Source organism: Corythoichthys intestinalis, chromosome 3, assembly GCF_030265065.1.
Source record: "Corythoichthys intestinalis isolate RoL2023-P3 chromosome 3, ASM3026506v1, whole genome shotgun sequence".
In the NCBI taxonomy this organism is placed as follows: domain Eukaryota; kingdom Metazoa; phylum Chordata; class Actinopteri; order Syngnathiformes; family Syngnathidae; genus Corythoichthys; species Corythoichthys intestinalis.
In genome coordinates, this window is record NC_080397.1 from 10,634,099 (window position 1) to 10,657,174 (window position 23,076).

Sequence of the window (23,076 nt, forward strand, 5' to 3'; positions counted from 1 at the left end):
AAGTGTTAAATGTGTAAAGTACTGATGCAAACTACATCTATCCAGTTCTGGTTTTATTTTGAATTTGAAACAAAAGAATCAAAATAAAACAAAAACAAAAGAATCCAGATGTACAAAGGTGTTGTAAAAAGAAATATAGATTTATATATACTAGTATATATATATATAACCAGACACACACCCACACACACACACACACACACACACACACACACACACACACACACACACACACACACACACACACACACACACACACATTTTGTGGGTTCCCCTGAGTCACCTAATTTTGAGAATCTACCGATAACGCAAAAAAAAATATATATATATTAAGGCTGTCAAAATTAACGGGGTGTTAACGAGGAGTAATTAATTTTTTTAATTAATCCCGTTAAAATATTTGACGCAATTAAAGTACAAATGCCCCGGTCAAACAGATTAAAATGACAGCATAGTGAAAGGTGTACTTGTTGTGTTTTTCGGAGTTTTGCCGCCCTCTGCTGGCGCTTGGGTGCGACTGATTTTATAGGCTTCAGCACCCATGAGCATTGTGTAGGTAATTGTTGACATCAACAATGGCGGGCAACTAGTTTATTTTTTGATTGAAAATTTTACAAATTTTTTAAAACGAAAACATGAAGAGGGGTTTTAATATAAAATTTCTATAACTTGTGCTAAAATTTATCTTTTAAGAACTACAAGTCTTTCTATCCATGGATCGCTTTAACAGAATGTTAATAATGGTTATGCCATCTTGTTGATTTATTGTTATAATAAAGAAATACAGTACTTATGTACCGTATGTTGAATGGTTGGAATTGCGATTAATTACGATTAATTTTTAAGCTGTAATACACTCGATTAAAAATTTTAATCGCTTGACACCCCTAATCTATATCTATATCTATCTATCTATCTATCTATCTATCTATCTATCTATCTATCTATCTATCTATCTATCTATCTATCTATCTATCTATCTATCTATCTATATATATATATATATATATATATATATATATATATATATATTATATACAGTGTATATAATATATATATATATATATATATATATATATATATATATATATATATATATATATATACATATTTATTAGGGCTGTCAAACGATTAAAATTTTTAATCGAGTTAATTACAGCTTAAAAATTAATTAATCGTAATTAATCGCAATTCAAACCATCTATAAAATATGCCATATTTTTCTGTAAATTATATATATTTATATTCTGTAAAATAAATTGTTGGAATGGAAAGACAAGATGGATATATACATTCAACATACGGTACATAAGGACTGTAGTGGGCATTTCACTCTACTGTCATTTAAATCTGTCTATGCTGTCCTCACTCCGAAGCGTCTACTTTTTCCAAAGCTAGACAGCTAGTGAACGACGCCTTAATAATCAGACTTCTTCCTTTTTCATCTGATTTATTAATAAAATGGCCTCAAACCATTGTCCTCTTTAGACCGTCGTAAAACTACAAAAAAAAAGTACACAAGCATTGCATTAGCAACAACGTTAGCTTAGCACGCTATACAGGTTCACTAAACATAAACAAAAAGCGTCTCATACAAAAAATATAACATTTCGCTTACTAACATAATATGTACATTCTTTACAACAACCATACTTACGGACAAATCTTGTCCAAGGATCATATAAGCACAACATTACAACGTAGGCGTCAGCCCGAGACGTTGTGCAGCCATAATGAATTGGCAAGAAAACAAACCATGTCGCAAAGCGAACCACAAGAGTTCGCTGTTAGACAGCACAAAAGGCCTTGCTGTAAAACTTACCAAAAGGCAGAATACTGTCTGAGCGGGACATGTGCGTTAATTGCGTCAAATATTTTAACGTGATTAATTAAAAAAATTAATTACCGCGCGTTAACGCGATAATTTTGACAGCCCTAATATTTATTTATATAAATACGTATATATACACACATATATACACACACACACATATATATATATATATATATATATATATATATATATATATATATATATATAAGGCCTGAACGATATTGGAAAAAACTATTGCTGCAATTTTTTGGGGGTTTGCGATATATTGCGATATTATATTGCGATATTAAAAATATATATTTTTAAAAGACATTTTTACTAGATGACTTGAATAGCTCTTTGGAAAGACTTTGGATGACTCATCATGACCACAGTGTACAGTATTCCATTGTTTTTCGCGGTTAATAGGGACCAGAACGGACTCCACACGTGAATTTGGTTCGTTCTGACTGATGGTTTCCGATTGACACAAAGAAATCCCTATCACGTAATTAGGATGTGAACCACTGAAGAATAGTGTCAGTAAGCCCTACCCACTGTTCCAATCTGCTGAGTAGTATGTCGTGATCAACCGTGTCGAATGCGGCGCTGAGATCCAATAGTAACAGAACAGATTATTTGCCTGCGGTATTCCGACGAATATCATTTAGGGCTTTGATAAGCACTGTCTCGGTGCTGTGTTGTGGCTGAAATCCAGACTGAAATTAGTTAAAAAGATTGTTTTGCATCATAAAAGTCTGGATCTGTTCGAACACAACCCTTTTGATAATTTTCCCCAGGAATGTCAGATTTGATATTGGCCTGTAATTACTAATGGTTGAGGCATCCAGATTAGGTTTTTTTAGGAGAGGTTTTATTACTGCAGTTTTTAAAGTCTGTGGAAACTCCTGTTTGGAGAGAAGTATTTATAATCTGAAGTAGGCCTGAACGATATTGGAAAAAACTATTGCTGCGATTTTTGGGGGGTTTGCTATATATTGCAATATTATATTGCGATATTAAAAAATATATATTTTTTTAAAAGACATTTTTACTAGATGACTTGAATAGCTCTTTGGAAAGACTTTGGATGACTCATCATGACCACAGTGTACAGTATTCCATTGTTTTTCGCGGTTAATAGGGACCAGAATCCGCCGCGATAAGTGAAAAACCACGAAGTAGAAAAACCACGAAGTAGCGCATACCCGCCCCCATTTTTTGTGTGTGTGTGCCCAATGTATTTATTCAGATCTAGCACTGGAAAGAGATACATATAAGACATGTTTTTTCTTCACTTTTTTCCCCCAAAGTATGATTAAAAAAAAATATATATATATATATATATATACACATATATATATATTAAGGCTGGGACTTTAACGCGTTAATTTCGATTAATTAATTATAAAGCTTTTAACGCGTTAAAAATTTTAACGCAATTAATTGTTTCAGTTCCATTTGTCCGCATGCGGAACCTTCCTACTCATGTGTGTCTGGTACGCCGGTAAATCTGGCGCACACAAACAAACGCTAACAGCAGCAGTGATGGGAGGTGACATTTTATTTGGACAGTTAGGGGCCAGTTTTTTTTCGGGAGCTGAGTCCTGGGAGATTGAACGAAAAGTCATAACAATTGGTACGGATTGTTAAGAAACTTAATGTTGAAGTGTTGCACTTTGTTATTTTCTTGCAGTTTAATTATCAGTGTTTACATTTCACTATCTGAAAGAAAATGTTTGGCAATATTTTATGCCTCATAGTTTTATCTTGTATCTCCTGAAAAGTAGCTAGTTACTGTTTTTTAACTGTTTACATATCTAAAGAAAAATGTTTTCAAAGAACATAAATAATCCGGGTGCCTGAAACACTTGAAACCTGAATAGCTGATTAGCACTTTGACCAATTGTTTACTGATGACATTACATATTAACAGTAATAAATTTGTTGTTAAGCTCAAAAAGGCTTTTTTTTATTGAGAACATGATTTGTTTTGTCAATATATGGTTTTAAATTAGAATGCGATTAATTTCGATTAATTAATTACAGACCCTGTAATTAACTCGATTAAAATTTTTAATCGAGTCCCACCACTAATATATATATACTTTTTTAATAAATGCTTTTTAAGCACTTTAAATGTAATAATTATGATCAGTTTTAAACATAACTGTCCCACTGAATCATTTTTAAACAAGAATACTGTAGTAGAAAAATGCTTGGCTTTATTAAATGCTTTTGTTTACCTAACATGGCTGTGACTCTTGCAGTGACATGTAGAAATTACAAACTCCTCATAATCACTTCTGGCGTTTATTTTTAATATGTCTCGAACGTCTCCACATTCTCCCCCCACAGACACACACATTCATTCCAGCCCGCGCTCCTTTGCAGAAACTGTTTAACAAGTTAAACAGTTTGATTGACGGATTGCTGCCCGGCTTCTTTGACCAGATGAAAGCCATCGTTAACTTTAATAAGCAAGTGCCGCAGTGACTGAGAGCTGGGAAAGGGGGTGAGAGAGGCTGTGCGAGCGAATGAAGCAGATCAAGGGTTTGTGGATCAGACAAAAAAAACAAAAAAACTATCGCACGTCCTTGCGATGGGACTATCGCTCATGCGCACATCGCGATGGCGATGTTTAAACGATATATCGTTCAGGCTTAATATATATATATATATATATATATATATATATATATATATATATATATATATATATATATATATATATATATATATATATACACAGTGGGGAGAACAGGTATTTGATACACTGCCGATTTTGCTGGTTTTCCCACTTGCAAGCCATGTAGAGGTCTGTAATTTGTATCATAAGTTCTCTTCAACTGTGAGGGACGGAATCTAATACAAAAATCCAGAAAATCACATTCACAATCACAAGAAAACCATGGGAAACACATTACGCCGTCATGAATTAAAATCCTACAGCGCACGCAAGGTGAAGCTGAAGCCAGTGCATGTCCAGACACGTCTTAAGTTTGTCACTGACCATCTGGATGATCCAGAGGAGCAATTGGAGAAGGTCATGTGGTCGGATGAGACCAAAATTGAACTTTTTGGTCTAAACTCGGCTCGTCGTGTTTGGAGGAAAAAGAAGGATGAGTACCAGAGGTTGCGCTAGACATTTTCGTTGTCTGTCATTTTGACTGACAGGGTCATAAAAATCCGGTCATAATCTATTTTTACCCGTCACTTTAATTTTTAAAATGATAACGATGAAATATTCAATAGTATTTAGTTTTCATTCATTTTTAATTAATATTGTAACGCTTGCTTGGCGGCGAAAAATTAGAGACGGAAGTCGTGATATTTTTCTCTCTCTTTTTACTCTGCTTACCGCCAACAATACCAACAAAACAACCACTCCGCCCTCAAAGAAAAAGAGGCAACTATATAGACCGCAATCACCAACGTCACACAATGATCTTAATTGTGGTTGTCAGCCCAAAATCTTCTAAATATATATTAAATGCATCTTACCAGATATAAAATGACTACTACATAGTCTGTGGTGATCGTTTGGTGCCCAGATTTCTTGTCGAATTACAGCAGTCCATCTCGCTCTCCTCTTCGGGTCTCTTAGAATACGGTAGAACTTCAAGTCTCTCCGTCTATCTTCTCTGTTACTGCAACCAACCGCCACACACGCCTTCACCATTTTGATTATTAATGTTAACGAACAGAAAAACACGCCGTAATAGGAGGCATGTACGTAGCGGTAATGTGTAAACACGACGTGCTGACACACAATATGGCGGCTCCAGTCAAGGGGGCGGAGTTGTGACGTCATGTGATTGGGGTCTATACACAGGCGGCAATCTAGTCCACCAATTGGATGACGCGCTGGCACACCGGGTGCACCAATAAGAACCTCGCGTTGATGTGTCAATCACGGTGCCGCCGCAAGACCCCGGTGACGCTACAATATTCTGACAGAAGAGCCAACGACGTCATGCATTAAGAGAGACAATAGCTAATTAATATGCTCACTCGCCACCCTGTGGTCTGGGGTGTGAATTGCAACCTGTCAAAATGACGGCCGGACTTTTTTCCGTCACCGTTTTAAAAAACGGGTCAACGACGGAAAATATTCGGTTAACGCGACCCCTGATGAGTACAACCCCAAGAACACCATCCCAACCGTGAAACATGGAGGAGGAAACATCATTTTTTGGAGCTGATTCTCTGCCAAGGGTACAGGATGACTGCACCGTATTGAGGGGAGGATGGATGGGGCTATGTATCGCCAGATCTTGGCTGACAACCTCCTTCCTTCGGTGAGAGCCCTGAAGATGGGTCGTGGCTGGGTCTTCCACCATGACAACGACCCAAAGCACACAGCCAAGGCAACTAAAGAGTGGCTCCGTAAGAAGCATCTTAAGGTCCTGGAGTGGCCTAGACAGTCATCAGATCTGAACCCGATAGAAAATCTATGGAGGGAGCTGAAAGTCCATGTTGCCCGGCAGCAGCCCCGAAACCTGAAGGCTCTGGAGAAAATCTGCATGGAGCAGTGGGCCAAAATCCCTGCTGCAGTGTGTGCAAACCTTGTCAAGGACTACAGGAAAGGTTTGGTATCTGTGATAGCAAACAAAGGTTTCTGTACCAAATATTAAGTTCAATTTTTGTGATGTATCAATACTTATTTCATGCAGTTAAATGCAAATTTATTATTTAAAAATCATACAACGGGATTTTCTGTATTAGATTCCGTCCCTCACAGTTGAAGAGAACTTATGATACAAATTACAGACCTCTATATGCTTTGCAAGTGGGAAAAACAGCAAAATCGGCAGTGTATCAAATACTTGTTCTCCCCACTGTGCATATATTTTTTTGAACAGAAGTTCTCTTCCGCTTCTTCCAGGAGTGTTTCAGAGTTTAAAGTGTATATATTTTAGTTTCTTTTGGCAATGTCATTGTATTTCTGGATTATTTTGTTACTTTTTAGCCCTAAAAAAATAAATTATTAAATACAATTAAATTAAAAAAACCTGATCCTTTTCGCCTGGTTCCAATCCTCTAAAAAATGGCGAAATCGGCCCGATTTCCGATCATGTTATCAGATCGAGGACATACCTAATTCATATAAACTCACCGGCCACTTTATTAGGTACACCTGTCCAACTGCTCGTTAACACTTAATTTCTAATCAGCCAATCACATGGCGGCAACTCAGTGCATTTAGGCATGTAGACATGGTTTAAGACAATCTCCTGCAGTTCAAACCGAGCATCAGTATGGGGAAGAAAGGTGATTTGAGTGACTTTGAACATGGCATGGTTGTTGGTGCCAGAAGGGCTGGTATATTTCAGAAACTGCTGATCTCCGGGGATTTTCACGCACAACCATCTCTAGGGTTTACAGAGAATGGTCCGAAAAAGAAAAAATATCCAGTGAGCGGCAGTTTTGTGGGCGGAAATGCCTTGTTGATGCCAGAGGTCAGAGGAGAATGGCCAGACTGTTTCAAGCTGATAGAAAGGCAACAGTGACTCAAATAACCACCCGTTACAACCAAGGTAGGCAGAAGAGCATCTCTGAACGCACAGTACATCGAACTTGGAGGCAGATGGGCTACAGCAGCAGAAGACCACGCCAGGTGCCACTCCTTTCAGCTAAGAACAGGAAACTGAGGCTACAATTTGCACAAGCTCATCGAAATTGGACAACAGAGGATTGGAAAAACGTTGCCTGGTCTGACGAGTCTCGATTTCTGCTGCGACATTCGGATGGTAGGGTCAGAATTTGGCGTCAACAACATGAAAGCATGGATCCATCCTGCCTTGTATCAACGGTTCAGGCTGGCGGTGGTGGTGTGGGGAATATTTTCTTGGCACTCTTTGGGCCCCTTGGTACCAATTGAGCATTGTTGGAACGCCACAGCTTACCTGAGTATTGTTTCTGACCACGTCCATCCCTTTATGACCACAATGTACCCAACTTCTGATTGCTACTTTCAGCAGGATAATGCGCCATGTCATAAAACTGGAATCATCTCAGACTGGTTTCTTGAACATGACAATGAGTTCACTGTACTCATGTGGCCTCCACAGTCACCAGATCTCAATCCAATAGAGCAGTGATTCTTAACCATAGGGCCGCGGCCCAAACTTGGGCCCCGAGCGCCACCTAGTGGGCCGCAAAAAAAAAAATCTGTTTTGTACGTGTGGGCCGCGAGGGCCGCTGGACGCAATAACAACTCCCGACCATGTAGTGGCGCTAATGCATCAGTCAGTTGTTACTTTAACCAGCTCCATAAATAAGGAGAAGAAGTCATTCAGCTAGCTGTAAACAAACAAGATGGAGAAATATTTAAAACGAAAAAATGAAGACGACCCCCTGCCAAAAAGTAAATTTTTGCGCAAGTACAATCCCGACTTCATTAAGTACGGCTTCGTAAACGGAGGTAGCGAGGCAGTGCCGAGAGCCTAGTGTGTGGAGTGTGGGTTAACGCTGTCTAACGAAGCACTTAAGCCGTCAAAACTACAGCGGCACCTAGAGACCAAGCATCCGACGCTTGTGGGAAAGCCGGTGGAATTTTTCAAGAGAAAAGAAGATGGGCTGCAGATGCAGAAAAGATCGATCGTGTCACTGACTGGCAACTCTAAAAGTCCACTGAAAGCTAGCTACCTCGTAGCCAGACGTGTGGCACAAAGTAAGAAACCATTCACCATAGCGGAGGAGTTGGTTCTGCCTGCTGCTGTTGATATGTGCCGTGAGATGATCGGAGAGGCCGCTGCAAAGAAGCTGCTGACCATCCCACTCTCAAACGACACTGTGAGTCATCGTATCGCGGACATGGCCTCAGACATACAGCAACAACTCATTGAAAGAGTAAAAAGTAGCCCATTTTTCTCTTTGCAACTTGACGAGTCCACTGATGTCACGAATGCTGCGCTGCTGTTGGTTTTTGTTCGCTATCGTTGGGACAGTAGTTTGCACGAAGACATACTGTTTTGTGGAGAGCTACCAACACGAACTACGGCTCAGGAATGTTTCCGCTGCATTGATAACTGCTTCAGTGAGAAGTAGTTATAATAAATAATAATAATTATAAATAAATAATAAATAATATATATTAAAATTATATTTAATGGGCCCTGGGCCACTCTGTACTGAAAAAAATGGGCCTCAGGGTCAGAAAGGTTAAGAACCCCTGCAATAGAGCATCTTTGGGATGTAGTGGAACGGGAGATTCGCATCATGGATGTGCAGCTGACAAATCTGCACCAACTGTGTGATGCCATCATGTCAATATGGACCAAACTCTATGAGGAATGCTTCCAGCACCTTGTTGAATCAATGACATGAAGAATTGAGGCAGTTCTGAAGGCAAAAGGGGGTCCAACCCATTACTAGCATGGTGTACCTAATAAAGTGGCCGATGAGTGTATATTCATTATTACTATTATTTTTTAAAAATCTATTGTCGTTACTAGGTGTTTTCAATTTCTGTCTTTTACAAACTACTGCAACACATAATCTGGGACCTGGACTGGCAGTGAATGAGAAAAGCTAATTAGAACTTTTAAATAGGCTGTAGTGACCACTGTCCCTGAAAGAGTTAATAATAAATTAATATTGATATTGGAACGAATTGTGTTGTCTGTGGATAATATGTGCTGGTATTTACAATTATCTTGCATGCATTACTAATGTACGGTTGGCACGTGGATTCAATTTGCTAATTACTGAGTGGAGATAAGGACATCTAGAGGAATGTTACCAAATCAAGCAGCCAAAATGAAGATTCTGACCTTCTCAGGCAGCTGAGACTCCACCTCCTTCTTCAGGCGGCGCAGCAAGAAAGGTCGGAGCACCTTGTGTAGACGACGAATAATCAAGATGGTCTCCTCCTCGTTCAGGTCCACCTGAAAAAATTGGTGTGAAATTGACCGGTGGAGCAAACGAGGCGTAAAGTGGATCAAAACGAAAGTACCCTCTCGCCCGTCATTGCAAAGGGCGCGTTGAACCACTGCTCAAAGGTGCTACAGCTCTTGAAGATGGTGGGCAGTAGGAAGTTAAGTAGGGCCCACAGCTCGGGCAGCTTGTTCTGCAGTGGCGTGCCAGTCAGCAGCAGGCGCCGTGGCGCCACATAGTGCGTGTTCAGCACCTGCGTCAACTTGCAGTGGTGGTTCTTCATGCGGTGGCCCTCGTCCACGATCATGTACTTCCAACGGATCTGTGGAGGACAAAGCCAGTGGTCAAGACATTTGTTTTGGGGATGATAATGGCTTACTTTGACCAAAATCCCTCATTTCAAGGTAGAACCAAGGTCAGGTTGTTGCATTTTGTTACCATGAATCCATGGCTGGCTTTGAGCATCAAACTTTAGTTTGTTTATTGATGATGTGTACGCAGAGAAAAAGCAGCAGCATGAATTTTGAAGTGTGTTGGGCAATGTGTTGCTTTTATCTTCAGTGAAATGCATAAAAAATTATTAGACCTTCCAGACATTCCAGAAACTTGTTGCTATGATGCAGCAATTTTAGCTTTATCTCTTTCAGTGCCATTGATGATAATAGATGTCCAATCAGGTAGAATACATTCATCCTTCTGCTGTGAAGTGAAATGACTTTATCACTGGTACACGTCCAATCCATTTGAACTGGGAGGGATGGCAGAGATTTTGCGAAACGTGTGCATTCACGGCCAATCTTGTTTGCATGTTTGTAAAATGAATTTGGACAAGGTAATTAAATTTGGGGGTAATCAGGTCAAATGTCACAGAGGGCAGAAATATGTGTCCAAGATATCTAAAGCAAATAAAGGGACCGCTATCAAACGTGCAGGATATGTTTGTAATATGAAACACAAGAGACACATGCAATGTTTATGTTGTGACAATACCAGTTAGGCCAGTACTGGTGCTGTAGGAGTGTGTACGGGACATATAATGCGGAGACGAAGACATGAGAGCGTCTGGCTAGGATGCTTTGTGATGTGATGCTATGTTTTCACTGCTACGAGTTCATTAAAAAAGTAAGCGAATGCTTCATATGGCTGCTTCTTTCTAAATAAGCAACACAACAGATTCCAAAACAAAAATCATTTTAATACTGTTGATTTTAACAGAGGCGTCTACTGCTTTAAGATGACGGCTGTTTGCTTACGCATCTAGTTCTATAAACATGATATCGACTATAGTCCGACGTAATAATACGACTTATTCTAGTACTATTTTCCATCCATCCATCCATCCATCCATCCATCCATCCATCCATCCATCCATCCATCCATCCATCCATCCATCCATCCATCCATCCATCCATCCATCCATCCATCCATCCATCCATCCATCCATCCATCCATCCATCCATCCATCCATCCATCCATCCATCCATCCATCCATCCATCCATCCATCCATCCATCCATCCATCCATCCATCCATCCATCCATCGCTTAATCGGATCGTGGGACAGCAGAAGACGGACGTAATGTATTGTTTTACGTACCTGGTTCTGACGGCGCAGTGTGTCGACTACGTAGCACCTTGCACTTTACCATATTCCATGAAGCCGGTCGTGCATAATTGGTCGTGTAGCCACCTTTACATGATCAAGTTGTGTTGCAAATGTTGCACTGAGCTGACTGGTCATCTTTTTTTTTTGTACAGTTAAGCCAAACCTATGAGCGCCGCCACACCGTGTCAATGGTTGTAATCAAGTTGAAATGCAAAAATACGCACTTCTTGTGGCTTCTTCTTTGTGGTTTTCGGCAGCATTTTTTTACGCTCGGCGGTCAGGGCATCGAAACATGGAATCGAAATTTTAAAATTAAAACGGTTCCGGGAGTGTTAGAACCGGGTCCTATCGATGCTCAAAGCCCAACCCTATTTATGATTTACTCAAACTTATCAATTATAATAAGTTTTTTCTTTTTTTTTTTCAAATGACCAAAAATAGTCATTATCCTGATAAAGTGTCACTCATTTTGACAGTAATACAAGTCAGATCCATTTGGTATTGGATCAATGATCATGTTTTAGTGCCATTGATGTAGGTAGGCATACAATCTATTTTGAATGGGTAGTCTGGCAGTGATGTTAATATGGCAGCCAATGTAAATATTATGACAGCCGTTAGAACATTAAGTAGGATGTTGATCTGTTTCTTCAGTTTGAGGGTTCTATACCAAAGTTACTGTGTGCTCAATGCAAAAACAGTTCATTTTTAGAGCAACTCCGGTTCATCCATTACTTAAACGTCAAAGAATGAGTTGAAATGAAGGGCACACAGTAGGAAAATGCACTGAAAAAAATAAGTCAAAATAACTTCACGGCAATGACAGCAAAAAATGCTTCTCTCCAGAAGTTGATTACCAAAAAGGTTTCTGGGAGTTTTAACAACAGAGCGACAAGGAAATAAGAAATCAATAAGTGCTGCATCATTTCAAGGTCGCTGTGATGGTGTGGAGTTTTGTTCTGATGATGATGACATCATCAATACACATATATAACATCTGGCTTTGAACAAACATGCTATATTTCAGAGAGGAGTTATCGACAAAGCTGTCTGAAGAGGCTAAGGGGACCCGCGAGCACGGCTCGGCACTCAATAAATCAATGACAGTGCTTAACAGCGCGCTGTTGTGGAGCCTGCCTCTCGCCCCTCTGAGTCGGAGAAAGAAATGATAACGCCGCCTTATGAGCTTTGAGAGACTCACTCCAATAATCTCCTGGCGCGTCCCATTTGCTTACACGGGAGCAAACGCTGATGCTTGGAAAAGAGTTTGCTCAAGTTTCCGGAACTCATGTTAAACTATTCGCTGCCAGCCGTCCCACTTGAAATGGATTGGACATGTAGCACCGTCAATAGCATCCACTGAGTAAATAGCAGCTGCTTTGACATTGGCAGAATTATCAATAATTGGATGAGAAATAAAATAGTTTTAACTTAATTTAAATATCAATGCATTGACTTTGGTGGGGATTTCGCCTATTTCAACATGGTTACCCTGAGGCAATCTTGGTAGGGGCAGGGAAAAGGTCTTTTCATGCTTCTACTGTGAACTGAAATGAGTTTTATCACTAGAGGACGTCCAATCCATTTGAAGCGATAGGATGGCAGATACAAATGTCATTTGCTGCCAGCCTTCCCACTTTAAATGTAGTGGACGTAAATTAACGTCAATGGCAGCCAATCACTTAAAGCAGGGTCTGACCAGGCCATGATAGCCATTACTTTATATACAGAGTAGGGGTGGGAACCACTGGGTTCCTCATGATACGATACGTGATAAAAGGCTCATGATAACGATGATCTTACAATATGACGATAAAGCAATTATCAACACATGGGTCAGCAAATCATTCTACAACAATAGTGTGACAATATCTCGATACGGCGATATATCGCAATATTTTGCAACCCGGTGGGTTATCGATATGCTCACGCCAAGTATCGATATTTTTATTTGACATATTGCCCATACTATGGGGTACGGATGCTGTAAATTGCTCATTTAATGTTTGTTGAGCAATTCCTTGGCGGTCCGCAAGGGGCGCTCAAGAGTGGCGGTGAAGGTAAAGTGCGCGCAAGTCGTCTAGAGAAGAAAAGGTGAAGCTACAAGTGGGATGAGAAAACAACTTGAGCAAGAATGGTGGAGGAAAAAGTGAGAAAAGAATATTCCTACACATCACAAATGTTGACACACTTCAGGTTTTACACCAAATAAGGAAGTAAGTAAGGTTAACAAGGACTTTGCTGGATGCAAGAATTGTCTAACAAAAAATAAGGTACACTAAAAAAAATGAATATGCACAGCCACTTGCAGCTGGTGACGAAGTGGTCACCAGATTTCTTTAGCAACAACCTGCCATCAATGCTTCGCTCTCATCACCTGAGGTAAGAAAGTTTTGCAATGTAAATGATTTTTTTTTTTTTTTAATTTACATGTATTAGTTTGATGACATTTGGTGTTAAATAATATGAAATAAACCAGGACCTTAGATTGGATGGAAATGAACATCAAACAAGCCTAAATTAATTTACTGATTGATTTGATATTATTTGAGAACCACTTTACATCAAATTTACTACACAAGCTATTATTACTATTATTTTGGTACAATAAGCTATAAAAATGGTTTAATGGCTTAGAACATACATAAGGTGATGTGCATGTTAAAGTAACCTGCCAACATATTAAAAATTGTAATTATTGCATTTTTAATTTACTCAACACAAAAAAATATCAGGATTTCAACTCAGAAGCTGTTAAGTAGCTAATATTTTTTTTTCTATTTTGTTGTTTTTAAGGTGAGACAGAATGTGACTGAGTCCGACATCTAAAATGCTGAAGCAGATGGTGGAAGTGCTCAAACCAATGCTTGTGGCAACAAAGGTCATATGCAAAGAAAAGAGATTTATATTTTACAGCAATTTTGCACAGAAACGGTGTCACTGTTTAATATATGAATCAATAAACTGTATTTTTTCCCCAATTTTTAAATATCTGGTTTTTCCTTTTGTTGTATTGTAGAATATATAGATTTTTTTTACCAATATATCGATAATCGCGGTATCGCTATATTGTGAGATAATCGTTATCGTGAGCCTTGTATCACGAATCGTATCGTAACACGAGGTGCCCTGAGGTTCCCACTCCTATTCAACATTATACAATGTATTGATTTTTGGTCACTTGCTGTTGATTTTGGGGCATTTCTGAGTCATTTCCTACTGATTTTGGGCTATTTCTGTGATATTTCCTACTGATTTTAGGGCATTTACGAAACACTTCCTGTTGATTTTTTGGTTATCGAACAGGAAGTGACCCAGTAATGTCCCCAAATGAATAGGAAGTGACTCAAAATCAACAGGGAGTGACATGTAAATAATAATTATAATAATACATTTCTAGAGTGCTTTTCAAGCCACAAAGACGCTTCACAAGACAGATGGAATCACAGTACGAACAAAACAATCATTAGGGGGGAAAAAAAAAAAAAAAAAAAAAAAAAAGATTTCAAAAATATAAAAAAATTAAAAGCACAATAAAGTGAAGTAAAGATATAACAGAGCCTTGGATCATGGTGGGTAAGAAAGAGTGAAAAGGTGTGTTTTGAGTCTGGATTTGAAAAGTGAAAGGGTAGATATACTGCGAAGATCAGGGGGTAGGGAGTTCCAGAGCTGGGGGGCACACTGACTAAGAGCTCTGGAACCAAAAGTGGAGCGACGGACACGGGGGACAAAAAGGGGGAGGATAGTGGAAGAGCGAAGTGGATGGGGTGGATTGTTTAAGCAGAGTAGATTGCAAAGGTGGGGAGGGGCCAAGCCATGGAGTGCTTTGAAGGTAATGATGAGGATCTTGTAATTGATTCTTTGTTTGACGGGAAGCCAGTGAAGTTGACGGAGGATGGGGGTGATGTGGTGTGTGGCGGGGTACAGAGTGATGAAGTGTGCTGCTGAGCTCTGGAGGAAATGCCCTAAAATGAACATTAAGTCACCTATAAATGCCTTCAAAACCGAAAAGCCTGGTTGTGAATGCTCTGTTTTAGTGCCATTGACAGCGCTAGACGTCCAGTCTGTCTTTGGCCCTCCCAGTCAGAATGGATCGGACGTCTAGCGCTGTCAATGGCAGCCAATGAGGGACCACAGACACTATTCTATGTAAGGCTGCAGCAACTAATCGATCAAATCGACTAAAATCGATTAATAAATTAGTTGCCAACTAATTTGATAATTGATCTTTGCCGGCAGCTATGAGCAGTTCCATTTGGGTCCTTGTCTGCGTGTTACGTAAGGCTGCGGGCACCGGGATTAGAGCAAGAGAGAAAGAGTTCACTGCTACACTCAGGTTCGGTTGCTGAATTAATGCAGTAATATTATAAAGTGTCGAGAGATTTTCTTTTGTGTTGTTAGATCCAGTGTGCCTCTGTCAGAGGTGAGTCAATGAAGCCAACTGTATTACTTGTATTCTTTGTTGATGAGACGTTACTACTTTGCACGGAGCATTAAGCTAGTTAGCAATTATGCTAATAAGTGTCTTAAGCGTCTGTTTCTATTGTGTTTTGGAGAAACATTAGCGTTTGAGTTATTGTTGGATTAAAGTTGTCTCATTTCTTTTTATAAAGAAACCATACACAACAAAACAAACTCCCATCCAAACGGAAAATTGTCATACAAGAGAGATCTTTGAATTGCTTTGGGATTGTATTCATGAACAACTGTTTGATAAAGAAAAAATGATTCATTACAGTCTGCCTTCTCCTTATTAGATTTTGTTGTATAAAGAAAACAAATGAGTCATTGACACAATTTATATCAGCGCTTTGCCTACAAGAAAAAGAAAAAAATCAGTCTGACTTTTTTTTTTTATTTGAATGAACAGGACTTTTACCTGATTTGTGTACTGAGAAATTCTTTTTATGTTTTATACTATGAACTAGAGATGTCCGATCACGTCATTTTCAAAGTATCGGAATCGGCAAAAAATATCAGCCATGCCTTTTTTAAATATATATACTGTATATTTTTTAATTTAATCGTTTTCTAATTGTATTTAACGTTACAGACATAATATGTTACACTCATCCAGAGTCTTTAGGTTTAAGGTAGGGTTATCAAATTTATCCCGATAACGGCGGTAATTAATTTTTAAAAAAATGCGTCACGTTAAAGTATTTAACGCAATTAATGCATGCGCTGCACGACCCACTCACGCATTGTTGCGCTCAATCTGTAATGACGCCGTTTTACCTATATAGAGAGATAAAAGGCAGCGTAAAATGAGAAGAATGAATTTTGGCAGCCTTTGGACCCTTTTTTTAATTGGCTAAAACCTTACAATCCCTCTCCCTTCGATTAGAAATTACATGGGAAGCAATGTGGGGAAACAAATTGGCAATGGATCTGTTTCTTAACAACTTATGTCATTTCCCAACGCAGAGAAGATACATCAATTGGTAGCACTACGCACAGTCATGGTCCCACTTCCCATCATGCATTTGGGAATGGCTACAGTATCATTTACTGAAAGCTCAACAAATACACTAGATGGCAATATTTAGTCACAATATACAAAGTCACAAGTCTTTCTATCCGTGGATCCCTCTCAGAGAAAGAATGTTAATAATGTAAATGCCATCTTGAGGATTTATTGTCATAATAAACAAATACAGTACTTATGTACTGTATATTGAATGTATATATTCGTCCGAGTTTTATTCATTTTTTTCTTAATGCATTGCCAAAATGTATGTGATCGGGAAAAATTATCGGGAATGATTGGAATTGAATCGGGAGCAAAAAAAGCAATCAGATCGGGAAATATCGGGATCGGCAGATACTCAAACTAAAACGATCGGGATCGGATTGGGAGCAAAAAAAAAACATGATTGGAACAACCCTACTATGAACCTTTACTAAAAACTAACAAGTTTTACGTACTTAAAACAGTACAGTTGTAGACTACAGTTAAGTCAGGAAACTGTAATAACATATTTTTGAAAGAAACAGTCGTTCATTGTTTTCATTGTTACTTACAACATGTCTTAAACAACTTCAAGTTAAAATTGTGAAGGTAATTGAAACAAGTGACATTCATCTGATAAACTGAGTAATCGTTTAATTAATTGTCCGATTAATCGATTATAATAATAATCGTTAGTTGCAGCCCTAATTCTGTGAAGATTTTGGTAGCAACCTGGTTTTTTTTTTTTTTTTTTTTTTTTTTGAATGCGACACCTTCATAAAACAATTTAGCTATACTTGGCAGGAGCATATCAATAACCTTTTGGGATACAAAGTATTTCAATACGTTGTGACACCTCTATTCAAGAGTATGCAGTAAAAATATATATCTAGTATAGTACTACTATTACTATGGTAATACGGTAATATCAGTATATCCATATATATAAAAGCTGACCAAGTGCCTTTTGATGAGCTGAAGTTGAGCAACACAGTAGCTTAAGTAACTAAAGGGTGCTTACTGGTATGTTAGCACTAGCAGCAGTACTGTTATTCGTGACTGTGTGAAACACAGCGGCAATGCAGTGGTTTTGGCAACTATTCAATTCATTTAAACTTTTTTTTTTTTGCTTCTGTTACTTGTTACAAATGGCGGTCAATATACGGTACATTTCCGTTCCAAAAGTTCCACTTAAAGTTGAGTGCCAATTATCTCTTTTTTTTTTCTTCGTTTAAACCCATTTTTAATTATTTCAATCCAGAAAATACAGTATTTCCCTAATTTCTATGAGAAACATTGAACACATGGCTGACAATAAAGCTTGTTAAATGTTGAATACGGCTTGCGTAGTCAGTCGGATCAAAGAGATCTGGTCTCACCTTGGCCAGTATGTGTTTGTCCTTAATGATGTATTCGTATGTGGTCAGCAAGGCATTGAACTTGCCACTCCGCAACTGCGGCACTAATCCCCGGCGCAGGCCTGGCGTCCCCTTTAGCCAAACAAGAGCAAATACGTATTTTGGGTGACAAATAATGCATTTTTAGAAACTGTCAATTTACCTTGTAAGCAATTTTCACCACAGATGGTGCCCACTTGTCAAGCTCATAAATCCAGTTGGATAAAGTCCTGGAAGCGAGAAAATCCATGAGAATTCAACGCACTGGGTTACCGAAAGCGGTCAAAGGTGTACAAAATTGGCTGTCCAGTCCGGTCGGATGCAATTTTTTCAGTGCATATTAAAAGATTACATCTAGGCTTTAATCTGCTAGAACGGTAATTACAGCGGCAGGCATGGACTCTGTCTGCGTACCCTGGAGAAATGGCCCCCAAATGCAGTATAGTACAAGTACAAAGTATGAGAAAAAGACAAAAAGGTGTGGAAAAAGCATTTTTTAATCTAACGAGCGAACATCACTGTCACCACTCCCGCAACAAATGGATTAGACATCTACTTGTGATAAACTAATTCATAGGTGTCAAACCAATTCCACGAAGGGCCAAGTGGGTGCTGGATTTTGTTCCAACCGATACCACGCAAACAGTTTAACCAATTAATTTTCTGTTGAAACAAGCAGCACCTGACAATGTTTAACTGATTAACCATGTAAGAGATCAGATTGGTCAAAAGGTGTCCTCTTCATCGGTTGGAAAGAAAACCTGCACCCACTTGGCCCTTTATGGAGTCAGTTTGACACCAGTGAACCAATTGGTAGGAGGGTACAATGATGTTAAAATTAAGGCCTAACTAGCTTATTTCTCAACCGATTTTAAAAAGATTTTTTTTATCAACGTCATTGACTGTGCGAGACATTTGTTCATTCGCTGCCAACCCTCCAACTTCAAATAAATTAGATATCTACTAGTGATAAACTAATTGGTAGGAGAGTGCATCTTCGCCAGAGGAAGAACAAATGTTATTTTTTAACTCACTGTTACGTCCAATCTGTTTGAAGTGAAGGGCTGGCAGTGAAGGAACGAACATTCCTTCACTACTTGCCTCCCGCTTCACATGGATTAGACGTCTTCTAGTGATAAACCCATCAAAATTCACAGGAGGATGGTTGGACACAGCACGATTGGACATCTATAATCATCTTGAAAAGGGCGATCGTCATTTGGAAACAGTTGTAAAAGTTATAAACAGTGATTCCTCCCGACTTCACGGTTCAGTGCATCGCGGGATTTTAAAAAGTGTTTATCAAAAAAAATAAAAATGAAAAAATACTTGTTTCATTTTGAGGTGCAAGAGACAGTTTCAAGCATGGCAAACATGACTCAGGGGGCTTTGTACATACCCATGACCACTCCTTGATTCCTGCTGCAAGATTGACACATGACAGGTTTTTTGCACCATTATTAAAAAATAAATAAATATATAAATAAATCAAATTTTATGCTTTTTAAGACCTTGAAAAAATATAATTTATGACCAAAACAATGTCGCGACAATTTCTGATGAAGGAAAAAATATATATATTTCACTGTAATTACAAGAGCTGCTGCCACAGCCTGCTGGTGTTTTTGTACTCTCACGCGCGACTAAACACCTTTGACCCCATTGTCTCTGACAAAAAAGCCTTTTTGCAAGACTTTGCACCGGGCACTGTTATTTTCACTATGTGCCAACCACCTCTTAAATAAACCATCTTCCATCCTTTTTTGATTAAATTTACACTTCCACATCTTTGCATATTTCCACTCATCTCTACAACTGCGAATAACCAGGAAAGCGTCATGGCAACATCTCAAGTCGCTGACGTACGCTGAGGTTGCGGACAACATAGAGTATAGTAATCCCAAACTCTCGTATTTAGTGCACAACAATTAATAAAACAAATACACACACAGATACAATTTTTACGACGGACTGCAGTGATTCCCTGCCATTAAACTCATCGTCTGGAAATTTAACAAATACTGCAATTTTCCATAAAATTTAAGACCTTGATTATTCGGATTTTAAATTTAAGACATTTTAAGGACTCACGGGAACCCATTGACACCACCAATGAGCGCAATTGCAGCCTCTCCTATTATGATCAACCGACAAGATCATCAATAAGAGTGGCTGCGTATCATCGCGGCCTCTTTTATGCTGATTGACAAACAATAGAACAAATGAGAGTGGATTTATCGCATGAGCTGATTGACTGCACACATCGCTGCCAGGCACAGCCTCTTACCTTGTTCTATCTCCAATCTCACAGGGGAATTTCAACAAGAGGACCTCCCGGGTCATTTCCACTAGTACTTTCCACTGTTTTTAACCCCCTTTGAGTGCACCCAAAGCCTGCTACAAACCTCCAGGCAATTAACCAATTTTACCCAAAAAATGGAACTCTCTATACCCGCCAAACACATCCAGGACTGTTGAGGGGATATTCAGCATTTGAGAACACCCAAAGCTCGACAACTCACGTGGCATTTACAACTTTAACCCACAAATGGACCACTCTATCCCCTCCAACACATCCAGGACCCCCAGGGTCATTTTCAGTGGTACTTTTCACCAATTTACCCACTTTCAGAGAACCCAAAGCTTGCTACAATCCTCTCCGAGGAATTTTTAACTTTTATTTTACCCGTGAGTGGACCAACACGACATCCACGAGGTGTGCCAAGTTCACCCCACGCATTAAGCAGGTACTGTAATTAGATCCTACTTTGCGGTTTTTCACTTTTTGCAGAGGCTTCTGGTCCCCATTAACCGCGAAAAATGAGGAATCACTGAATTTCGCAGCACTGCCACGTTATTTGTTCGTACTCACCAATGACATAATTTTAGTGCCATACCGGTGCAGATATCAATACTAGTATTGGTAAACAACTACCTGTGAGCAGAAGAAAACTTCACCTATTGATTTTTAACAAAGTCCAAATAAATATGTGTGTATGGGAGCATAAAAAGACTCCTGACTCACATTCATATTTGTATGGTAATTAGCCCGAGGCATGTATCCAAATCAGCGCTGCTTGTAGAGTGGCGTCGAAGGATTTGAAAGGATTAATTGTGGGAAAAAGAGCCAGAGATAAATTGCTGGTTCTGTGAAGCAGAATGAATTACTGAAGAAGCTTGTTTGTTTTACAAAAGTGCATTTTAACCTTGCAAAGTTTTGACATGGATTTTTGGTAATCCAGCAGTTGCGCTCGGTCGGCGCGTTGAATACCAATTTGCAACGTTTGTTTCTTGAAAAATATCAGCTCGTTCATCACGCGGCATGGAGGCCGTACTTATCTGCGTTTGTGGAGTCGGTGCCAGGCTCAAAAAGTAAGCATGGATTCATTTAGCTAGAATAGGATTTAATGCGAAAATATGAGGGTGAATGTGTAAGAAAGAGAAAATGTCATTATCTTTGAATATATACAGTACATAGTGAAACATTTTAGTTCATTGTTTTGTTCAAGCATAGCAATGATTTGAGATTGGGTTTAATTAAGCGGAGTTTAGGGTTTAAAATGGGGGTTTCAGTCGGGAGTTAAGTCTTCACTTTTGGTGTCAAGCTCTTTCTGTTTTTATTCATTTACCGTAATTTTCGCACTATAAGCCGCCACCCACCAAATTTGACACAAAAATGGCTTTTGTTCACAGTTAAGCTGCACTGAACTATAAGCCGCAGCTGTCCTCAGTGTATTATGGAATATTTACACCAAAATATATTAACTGGTAACACGCTATTTGACAGCGGCATCATAGAACTGACCAAATGAACCACCATGAAGTTTTGAACCAATTGGCTGCATTTTGTTTTGCATTAATTTTTGTTTTCAATCAACATTTAATTAATTATAAACATATGAATTCATAAATCATCAAATATATTTTAAAAATAGTTATAATTAAAAAAAAAAAACTATTTCTATATTCATACATATGTGTATAACTACATACAAATTTAATTCATTCCAGGACCTGGTTTGTAAGTTGAAATGGTCATATGTCGGGTGGGATTTTCCCTTAAGAAAACATTATAATTTGATAAATTTGTTCTACAGTCCAAAAACCTACGCTAAGTCCTTAGTAAATACAGTAGCTACAACTATAAATAGCAAAACAAATAAATTATAAATAAAAATCGGAATAATAATGATAATGTAAAAAATCTGGTTCTAATATGGCGGTTGTGTTTTGCTGTTCCTGAACGCACCGTGTGACTGACGAAAGAGTGAGAGAGTTGTGGAAGAGTGACAAGTTTTTACTTTCTCTTTCATGTTCTGCTGTTGTTGGCATCGGCTACGGTGGACAGTAGCCATGTTGCGTTGCGCAAGTTCTGAAATAAATTATTAAAAACTTGATGAATCTAGTGACTTCCTTCCCGATGTTACAATAATAATAATTGTCAAAAAGACTTGCAAACAGAGGTCGGAGAGGACTGTTGAGATCGTAGACATATTCCGGCCGTATTGTCGAGCCAGTTCACTCACGCGCACACTACCCCAATTTTTTCCCCCTTCATTTCCATCTTAATTTCAATGGTGTCACTTTTTCCTTTTTCCACCATCTGTACCAACCTTCTTGGGCCCTATGTTGATTTCTCTGACAAGAAAATCTGCCGTGCTGCCGTCTTCCGGGAAAACAATGAAATTGCGAAACTGTTGTTCATCGTATTTTGAGCATGTCATCATATACTCAGACACATGTCGGGTCAAATTTTACGTCTGATGTCGGCAGGATCATATGTCGACGTGGTCGTATGTAGGGGTACCATTGTAAATTTTTACAAAATACATACGAAAATTATGAAAAATAATAATTGGAAATTATTATTACATTTGATGAAAATGCCCTTTATTTAAAATAAAAAATTAGAGCTTTTATTGGGTGCC

At 38.7% G+C, this 23,076-nt stretch overlaps 1 protein-coding gene across 1 annotated transcript in view; it reads right to left on the reverse strand.

The window, feature by feature from the left end:
• smarca2 (SWI/SNF related, matrix associated, actin dependent regulator of chromatin, subfamily a, member 2) overlaps positions 1–23,076 on the reverse strand; it is a 65,763-nt gene that overhangs the window by 16,694 nt on the left and 25,993 nt on the right. The window contains exons 17-20 of the mRNA XM_057831062.1: positions 18,312–18,378; positions 18,131–18,241; positions 9,774–10,016; positions 9,592–9,705 (exon numbers count right to left, since the gene is read on the reverse strand). Coding sequence (XP_057687045.1) covers positions 9,592–9,705; positions 9,774–10,016; positions 18,131–18,241; positions 18,312–18,378 — 535 coding nt within the window. The remainder of the gene's footprint in view (positions 1–9,591; positions 9,706–9,773; positions 10,017–18,130; positions 18,242–18,311; positions 18,379–23,076) is intronic.